This window comes from Zalophus californianus, chromosome 2 (genome assembly GCF_009762305.2).
Source record: "Zalophus californianus isolate mZalCal1 chromosome 2, mZalCal1.pri.v2, whole genome shotgun sequence".
NCBI classification, from domain to species: Eukaryota; Metazoa; Chordata; class Mammalia; order Carnivora; family Otariidae; genus Zalophus; species Zalophus californianus.
Genome location: NC_045596.1, coordinates 99,988,872 through 99,998,390, shown reverse-complemented (window position 1 = coordinate 99,998,390; position 9,519 = coordinate 99,988,872). Strand labels below are relative to the sequence as shown.

The 9,519-nt window shown below is 42.1% G+C and overlaps 1 protein-coding gene across 7 annotated transcripts in view; it reads left to right on the top strand.

Moving 5' to 3' along the window:
- Window positions 1–1,983: 1,983 nt before the first annotated feature.
- Window positions 1,984–9,519, top strand: part of PRDM5 (PR/SET domain 5) — a 187,029-nt gene continuing 179,493 nt past the window's right edge. For 2 of the 7 annotated variants that reach the window (XM_027598804.1, XM_027598802.1), the window contains exon 1: window positions 1,984–2,370. In XM_027598804.1, coding sequence (XP_027454605.1) covers window positions 2,278–2,370 — 93 coding nt within the window. In that variant the 5' untranslated portion in view covers window positions 1,984–2,277. The remainder of the gene's footprint in view (window positions 2,371–9,519) is intronic. The other 5 variants (XM_027598799.2, XM_027598797.1, XM_027598801.2 and 2 more) reach the window with 5 other exon arrangements.

Genomic DNA, 9,519 nt, shown 5'->3' with positions numbered 1-9,519 from the left:
TCATGACCTGAGCCGAAGGCAGACGCCTAACCATCTGAGCCACCCAGGCGCTCCCAGAATTGACTTTTAAACAAGAAATATTTACTGAACACCTGTTATGTGTTTCAAGGCCATTTAATTTCAAATTCCATTCAAATAAACTATTGATTGATTTATTTAAATGATTGTATTTATTTATTTTAGAACGGAGACAGAAAGCCTGTGTACATGCACGAATGCAGGGGAGGAAGAGAGAGACAAGCAGACTCCACGCTGAGTGTGCTAAGTGAGGAGCCTAACGCCAGGCTTGATCTCAAGAGCCTGAGATCATGACCTGAGCTGAAACCAAGAGTCCGAAACTTAACTGATTGAGCCACCCAGGTGCCCCAAACTGTATTTATTTATTGATTCATTTCCCCTCTAAAGATTAGATAGTATCTTCAATGGTGGGTCAAAGGGATGGAAACTCAGAGAATAATTAAGACATCCTTCTTCTCACCCCTGACAAAGCTACTCTTACATTTTTCCAAAAAAGAGGATCATTTATTCTGTTCTTTAAAATCTGCAAATATTATTATATGATTTTAATAAAATGCTTCCACTTAAGAAATGAGGAACTATTTTCATTCCAAGGCTTTTCTTAATCAAGAAATAGAAATCATTTCCATGATGTGTGTTGCTAAAAACAAGACAACAGGCTCAAAATGGAGTCACTTATGCTAAGCTCCATGTTATCAAACTGAGATTCAAACTAATTACTTCTGGTTTTTGTGGAAATGTAATTTTCAACCAGTCAGTGGGGAGTTGCCTGATGAATACTAGATAGGTAATCTGCCAGATTGGTACCTGCCATCACCTAAAAGAAAGTAACCTTGCAACAGCCAATCTGCTTTTTTGTTTAGTATAGTTTCCTTGTTCCTGCTTTCTTCTGCCTGTAAAAGTCTTTCATTTAGTACAGCTCCTCAAAGCTCTTTTGTTTGCCAGACTGCAGGCTGCCCCATTCATGGATTGTTGAATGCAGCCAATAAAATCTTTAAAATTTATTTAGTTGAATTTTATTTTTTAACAGTGTGCTCTTTAATGTTATTTTTAATGGTTTATAAGCAACATCAAATATGTTTAGGAACACCAAATGAATTCCAAAAGACCTCAGAATAGAAAATTATCAAGAATATCAAGAGAAATGAATACAAACCTCCTAACTTGTCTTAAAGGAGAAAATAGCCTTTTAAAATTTCTTCTGAGAAGTACCAAACGTTATTAAAACCACTAGAACAAGGCTTCTGTTGTTTCATTGCTGTGATACAGGATTCTACTGTTTGGGCGTTCCCTCCCATCTCCCCCACCTCTCCTGCTTATGTCTGAAGATCTGACAGGTCTCGTGATTTACAAGCAAGAGAGGACTCAGGAATGGTGTATCTTGGGAAGTGTAAGAACTTCCCCTGGGTTACAGCACCATACAAGAACTAGTTTCCGCTGGATTTAAATATTAAATTGTTCGCGACAAATTTTGAATTAACTTGAAATCGATTAGTTGCAGACTGTGTACACCCCCTTTCCGTGTACGTTAATCACCATACTTACTGATCCCCTATGAATTCAAATCCCTGAAACAAGTATTAAAAAAAAAAAAAGACGCATAACTTAGATGTGAGAAGCACCCAAAGTTCCTAGTCCTTAGGGTTGGCTTTCAGTAGCCGGGCAATAAGCATCCTTTCAGAGTCTGGAATTCCATAAAATTGTTTGGGACGATACCCCCAGCTGTGTCATGGCCCATTTCGTTTTGCATCTAAAGACAGTAAAATTCCCCTACTAGGAATACTACTAGCTCAGCGGGGCAAAACCCAGACCTGGACAAGGGCGGGTCCGTAAGCTGTAGCGCCCGGCGCGGTGAGCAGACGGGTACTCTCCTCTCGCCGGTCTCTGGGCTTAAGGCCCCGAGGTCAGCTCCGCTCCCGGCGCCGTGCCCGGCGCGGGTCGAGCCGCCAACTTCGGGCCAATCAGCGCGCGGCGTCTCTGAGACCGCAGCGCCCCGGCCCGCGCCCCCCGCGCCCCCGCGGCAGCAATGGCAGCGGCGGCCGCGGCGGCTCCGGGCTGAGCCAGACCCGGGACTAGGAGGGGCTGAGCCGCGGGGGATCCTGGAATCGGCGGAGAGGTGGGGATTCTGGGAGGAAAACTCCATTTCCTCCTTCCCCGCCGGCCTCTCCCCTCCACCCCAGCACCCCAAATTTCGATGTGTCGCCGCCCGGGCGCAGAGCGCTGGTGCTGAGCGAGGCGGCGGCGGCCGCGGCCGGGAAAATGCTGGGCATGTACGTGCCGGACAGGTTCTCCCTGAAGTCCTCCCGGGTTCAGGACGGGATGGGGCTCTACACGGCCCGCAGAGTGAGAAAGGTGGGTGACCCGAGGGCAGCCTGCGCGCCCCTGCTCCTGCCGCGCTCTGTGCGCCTCCCGGGGTCGCCCCTCCGCCGGGGCCGGGGGCTCCGCGGGCGTCGCTGCCGTCGCCCTTAGCCGGGGTCGGCCGGAGTCCGGCGGGCAGGCCGGGGCTGGCGGGGCGGCCTTCGCCTGCCCGCGCCTCCCGAGCCGGCTGCGCCACGTAAGTGCCTGCGGGGCGCGCTCCGCTGCCGGCCGGTCCCGGGGCGGAACTGCCGCCGGCCGCCTTGCGGCAAAGATGTCTTTCCTTTCCCCTGCAGGAAGTGAGTCCGGATGGAGCCTCCCTCTTCCTCGGTTCAGGGAGTGAGCTGCGTCCCTGCGTTGGCGGAGCCGCGCGTGGGCGGGTGTCTTCATAGGCGCGCACGCAGCCCCGCCGCCGCTTTTCTTCCTTTAGGATGAGGAAATGTGGCCAGAACCGCCTCACTCTCCCTATAGGGATTGGGAGGCGGTGCCCAGGGCGCACTTCAACACAGGCCTTAGAATCTCATTCAGACAAGCGGAACTTTCCCTCCTTCCAAAATGTGTTTTGTGGATCCTGGGAGGTGCCAACTAGATAATCTTAGAATCTCTGATCTTTTTTCGCTGCTTTAGGATTTTCTCTGACTAGATCTCTCCTTCCAGAAATTTAGAGGCAAGTGAGCAAGGCAGGCACATTGCAGTGTACATACGGGAACGGCTTGGAAATGTTGGATGTTGAAAGCAAAGGCCTAGGAGGAGAGATAACTGGAAAATTCCAGACCTTTGGAGTTGATGAGACCTGTGTTATGGCCCTGTCACAGGATATGTAAAATTTGGAACCACGAAGTCACTGGTAAAGTGCTCAGGGTAATGAGAGCTACCGTTTATTGAGCAGATACTTTGGGCCAAGGCCAGTACTTGGAACTTGACCTACTTTAGTAACATCACCAGCACAACTCCCTTGAGAACAGCAATCCTCATGTAAGAGATGAAAAAACAGAAGTACTGCAAGGTTAAATTTCCTGCTGAGTTAATAAGTTAGGCTTCAAATCCATGGCTTCTGGGTCCAAAGCTCATGCTCTTTTCAGATCTGTCCCTGCCAGGTACCCCCCCGCCCCCCGCCCGGTGCTCTCCCCTCAACAGAGATTTTGAAAAATAGAGGTTTGGGCAAGGCAGGCTTGTTTCGGAAAGGTATGCTAGCAAGGGGTTTCACAGAATGCACCCAGAGACACTAGGATGCCTTTCGTATGGGTATAAATCTCCACCCCCTCACCCGAAGAGCAGGACGGTGGACAGGTGCTTTGGGGCTCCCTTGACAGCATGACCTATAAGTATCTCCTAGGATAAGACTGGAAGAAGCAAACCCCATATTTACTTTTTCAAATGGGAATTTGGAAGAATGCTCAAAGTTGAAAACCAGGAGTAAACCCTTTATCTGAATTCGAGATGAACTGAATAGATGTTTTTGCCAAATAGGTAAATGTCAAAGTCAACATTCTTTCAAAGCAGAAGTTGAAATTCTGCTTTTAATCTTTTCTCACAGGATGTGAAAATTCCCAAATGGGTTTTCTTGAAAGTCTCAGGTTTAAGTGTAATCACTTAAAAATTAAATACAGTTCTTATTTTGTTTATTGTTATTAATAGTTATATATTAGTTATATAAATATTAGAATTATTTCATAATCCCTAGTTTTTGTCTTATATTACTATTTAGGTGTTTAGAAACAGCTGGCGAATGTACATTCTTTTGATACTTTTATAAATTCCAACTTATTTTTCCATGTACTTGATTATTTGGAAGTTTTTTATTATTTTTGGATATAGAATGAACTACATCCAAAATCACCATATAATTATTCTATTATTGCAGTATTAGATAGACACTTATCTTTTCTTGGCTTTTGTAATTTCAACATGTAAAACACATTGAGATTTTCATCCAGATCACATCTAGAATGCTAATCTGTATTTCAGGTGAATATGCAGATGTTTGCATTGAATTCAAATGACACACTATTAGTGACATAATTTAGTTATGATCACAAGATACTCAGTCATAAGGTCATTGATCATGGACAGGTTCACTGATGCCAGAAATGATTCGGAGTTAGGCTTCAGCTCCTTTGCCTTCCAAAGGCCAAGGACCACACTGAAGCTGAATAGCAGATTTTAACTGAGTGGTAAGGATGAAGCTAAATGTCCATGTATCCCTTACCTGTTTGCATGTAGTTTCTTGATTCTTAAATATTTTCCAGGTTACCTTTAATAGGCCTACTGGCCTTAAATCAAGGATCAAGGGGTCTGAGAAGACAGTATTTCAGCAAAGACCTTATTTTAAAGCTTTCATGTTCTCCATTCTAAATAAATTTTTTATTGTATCACGTTATATATATATATGTTGGAAGTTACAAATTTTTGTCACACTTTTATGACACATATTCTCATATAACACTTATCTTTTAAAAACATAATTGCAATGCAAGCCATCTACTGATTTCAAATTCAGAGAATCTAATCCAGACTGGTACTGAAGTTGGGGGATCTTTCTAGATACTCCACTCCCACTATATTGATCATGTCCATTTGAGAATCACCTAATGCCCTGGCTCCACCTTAGCCCTACTAGGTTTTTCCTTGGCGGTTATCTTTTTTTTTTTGCAGGCCTGCTGCCTCGTTCTTTCTCTCTCTCTTTTTTTTTTGTAGAAAGTCTGCATGATGATAATAAAGTGAAAAGGAAAGGAAAGGACCTTCTTTCCTTTTCTTGCCATTATGGAAATTAGAGGTTAGATGAGGAGAAAGTCCTTTGGTAGCTATTTCTGTGTAAGCTATGAATTGTTCTTGGAGAAAGAATGGATTAAGACTGTTGGAAGGTCCTTGAGTAGAAAAAGGACGCCTGAGTTTCTTCATGGTTATACACATTGCGATTTGCTAATGATGAGGATAAGGTGGACACTTTTGCTTGCCAGGTGTCAGACCCTGTTCTAAGTGTCTCCTGTGTGTTACCTCATGAGCACAGTTTTAATTCTTCAATAAAGATGTGGAATTTTAGATTATAAAGTACTATGCAGATTAAAAATATTACAGGTAATACATTACATATACATACAAAAAAAGTTGAGCAAACAAATATTTTACTACATTACATTTTTTATATCGTGACCATTATTCCCCTTCACAGCTGATGAGATTCATCAGTGGATGGTGGTGGTTGACATTATGCTTGGAACCCAAAAAGTGGAAAGGTGAACCGCAAAGTTCCTTCAAGCTTTCAGATTTTATTATTTTATGGAAAGGGTTAAGGCAGGAAATACAGTACTACCAGTCTTCCTTCCCTTTAGGTCTGTTGCAGGCAGTTGGTTTTTCTTCCCCTCTGGCTTTCAGGCCTTTAGCCATTCATATGTGGCAGGCGCTATGCTAGGGTCTGGGGGTACACAGGTGAGCAAGACAGACATGTTCTTCGTCCACAAGGAGCTTGTTTTCTTGTGCGGGGAGATAGGCAGTAACCAAGTAAAAAAGTACAAATTATGAAGATTATCATAATTTGAGCCTCTTTATCTGGATTGATTTTGCTAGGCACTATATTAGGCGATGGAATTGCTGAATTAGAGTAATTTTTAGTCTGCTCAGGGAGACAGCAAAGGAAATAGTTTCCATCCGATCTGACTGCTGCTATGATATTCAACCAAACGAGGTGGTGAAACTATGGGGTAAGAGATGCTGCAAGATTTCAGAAGAAGGAGAGACACCCCCTGTCCCATCATTACAGTAAGTGATCAGAAATTCCAGGGGAATCAAAGAGGGCTTTATGGAGGAGTTGAATTTCTTGAGGGTCCTGTCAAATTATTGTTAAAATATCTTTATTGTTGAGCATTTTAACTTCACACATCTGTTGGTGTGACACCTCAAGTATTGCCTGGGTAACACAGACTAAGTGGTGGACCTGTGATACCAATTTCTGTGAGTCTGATCAGATTTTGTGCTCTTAATCCATTTGCATGGAGTTGAACAGTTTGTAGGTAGAATTGTTGGGAATAAAATGGAAGCAGTCCTTTAAGGGCTAGTAGCCCTTGTGACATACCATATTGCAGACGAAGGGAGTCGTTTAAACATTTCCACTGAAGCACCACCTTGGAGACTGTGGCAGCCTGAAAGGGTCACACAACAATCTGAAGTCTGGATTTTCTGTTTACTATGTACTTGTGTGCCTTCTCTCATTTTACTGTACGATTGTCTTTGAAGGTTTATTATTATCCCCATTTTACAGATTACATACTTGATGGATCATTACTTTTTGTCAAAATTTTTGCAGTTGTCCTTATGCTGACCTTTTAAAAGTTTTTTTCCTTTCCAGTTCATTCTTCACTAGCAGACCTTACCTGATCAGATATGTAGTTATTTTCCTTTATATCTAGAAGCCCTTTAACTTGCATAAGCTGAGCTGGGTTTGTAATTTTAAAAAAGAACCAAAGACTAACAGGAAAGCTGAAAAAAAGCTGAAAAGGAAATAACTAAATATAAATGAAATAAAATTATGTCTCTCCCAGATTTCTGGTCCCCCAGTTCCAGAAGAAGCAGTAAAGAGCATCGCTCTTTTTACACCACCTGCAGTGAATTGACCCCACTGGGGTAGCTCTGTTCCTGGCTCCCTTCCCTCTCAACCTTGTGCTGTTTTGCCCAAGTGGCTCCTAAGTAGCATCCTGTGCCCATGAACCCTAGGGCAGTGTCCCACTCTACTTTGCCTTTCTCATGGACAAACGTAGGTTCCTAGTTCAAAGTGTCAGATATCCTGGGATTTTATACACAGCTACTTTTCAGGGCAAAATGTATTAACAGTGCTGGGGTATGAGTTTCCTGTTACTGCTGTGACAAATTATCACATTTCGTGGCTTAAAGCAATACACGTTTATTACCTTATGGTTCTGGAGAATATAAATCCAAAATTAGTGGGCAGAGCTGATTCCTTCTGGAGGCCCTAGAGTCTACCTCCTTGTCTTTTGCAGTTTTCTAGAGGCTGCCCACATTCCTGTGCTCATTCCTTTACCCCAAATCATTCTGACCTCTGCTTTTGTGGTCACATTTCCTTCTCTGACTCTGACGCTTCTGGCTTCTCTTATAAGGACCCTAGTGGTTAGATTGGCCCGACCCGGGTAATTCAGGGTAATCTCCCCATCCCAAGATCCCTAATGTAATTACATCTGCACAGTCTCTTTTTATCAGATAAGGTAACATACAGATTCTGGGGATGAGGATGTAAACATTTTTGGTGGGCCATTATTATCCTACCTGGCCTCCAAAGTATAATTGTTCCTTGCCTAGATTATGTGGAACATTGTACGGTGACTAATGGGTGGGTCCTTCCCCACATACTGGTCCCGATAAAAAGTACCCATTGCAAATCTACCACGTTGATGAATATTCTGCCTCATTTTCAGTATTGATTCTGGAGAAGATCTTCAGAGTTGTCATTCATGCAAGAAAACCAGGATGAGTGGTTCCCTTATAATGAGGAGGAAAAAGTATGTTCTTAGAAGTAGAAAAAGAACTTCAGAAGTAATTGAATGTACCCATTCTTATTTTACAAATAATGACACTGGAGCCCAGAGAAGCTTTGCACAGAGCCTTGCAGCTAACAACTGTGCCTTCCATAATACCAACTCCCTCTCTTTCAAATCAAGGCAAACACCTTGGTTTTCTTTGAGGGACTTGAGTAAAGATACAGTGTGGTCAAATCCCAAGTGAAGAATACCGGAAATAAAGGTTCAAATCTGAGTTTATGAAAAGAAAATAAGCGGAAAAAAAAAAAAGCAAGTTGTATAGGGCTAGAAAAACATATGGGAAAGAGGTATCCTGAAAAGAAAAGTAAGTAAAAGCATAGAGGAAAAATCACCATGCATAAATGTTAATATAAGGAGACTGAATTTTGTGGAATCAAGTGTTTTGTTGATCAGCTTGGAAGGTGAATCTAGTGAAGAAACAATGGATCTTTATGCTAGGGCTAAAATTCTGCCAGTGAATGTTTGCTTAGATTTCCTGGTGGCTGATGATAACTAATTTGGAAAAATAATCAGAGGAAAAATCATCACCATTGATGCCTGCCATATGTGCTATCTCTTTTTTATGTTTACACATTTTATACTCTAGGATAGTGACTCAATGCAGCTTTGTATTTCCTGGTGTTACAGATTTTAAAATGTATAACTAATCCACTTAAACAGGTTTTCTCAGAAACTTCATATTTTGTTTTGTTGTGTGTGATAGTAACAGCGACAGTTAATTTTTTCAACAAATATTTATTGAGCATCTGAAGTTGTTAGGCACTGGGCCAGTTGCTAGTGACAGAAGGGTGAATGACTGAGACCACAGTCACTGAATGCGTCCCACAGTTCATATGCAAGTTCTTCAACAAGCCTACAAGGTGGCCATTATTATCCTTGTTTTATAAATGAGGGAACTGATTTTGAGGAAGGTTATATCAATAATAAGTGGATTAATCAGAATTTGATCTCAGATCATTCCATATATTCTTCTCACTGAAAAAAAATTTTTTTTCTCTATACTTATAAAGTGTGTCCATGCTCATATAACACAATATGGACACACATCCACTCACACACTTAAACAGTTATTTTACAAAAATGAGAAAAGAGTAAACTCCTTTCATCATCGAGCATTTCTCATTCAACAGTATCTTATGGGAATCGCTTCAAGTCATCTACTTTGGCTGTAATTTGTTATTTTTAATGACTAAATATATTTTATGCTGTCAGTGTGCCACAATTTCCATTTATTCAGATTGTGTTTTACACAGTTATTCAAGATTTATCTTCATGACCAAAATCTGTACTGGGCATTATGAATACAGTAGTGAACGAAATAGAAATTTTGGCTCTTGTGGAGTTTGCATTCCAGTGAGAAGAGACAGAAACTAAACAATGAACATATTAGATAAATTTTATACTATGTTACAATGTGGTAAGTGGTACAGAAAAAAGAAAAAGTAGGGCCAGGTATGGATGACTCGGCACAGTGCATGGATGTGGGTGTGGGGTTGTTATTATAAATAGGTGGTCCAGTGAGGCATCATGAAGCAAGGGAGGTTTGGGCAGTGACTTACAAGACGGGAGGAAAGTAGACTTCTAGGGAAAGAGCATT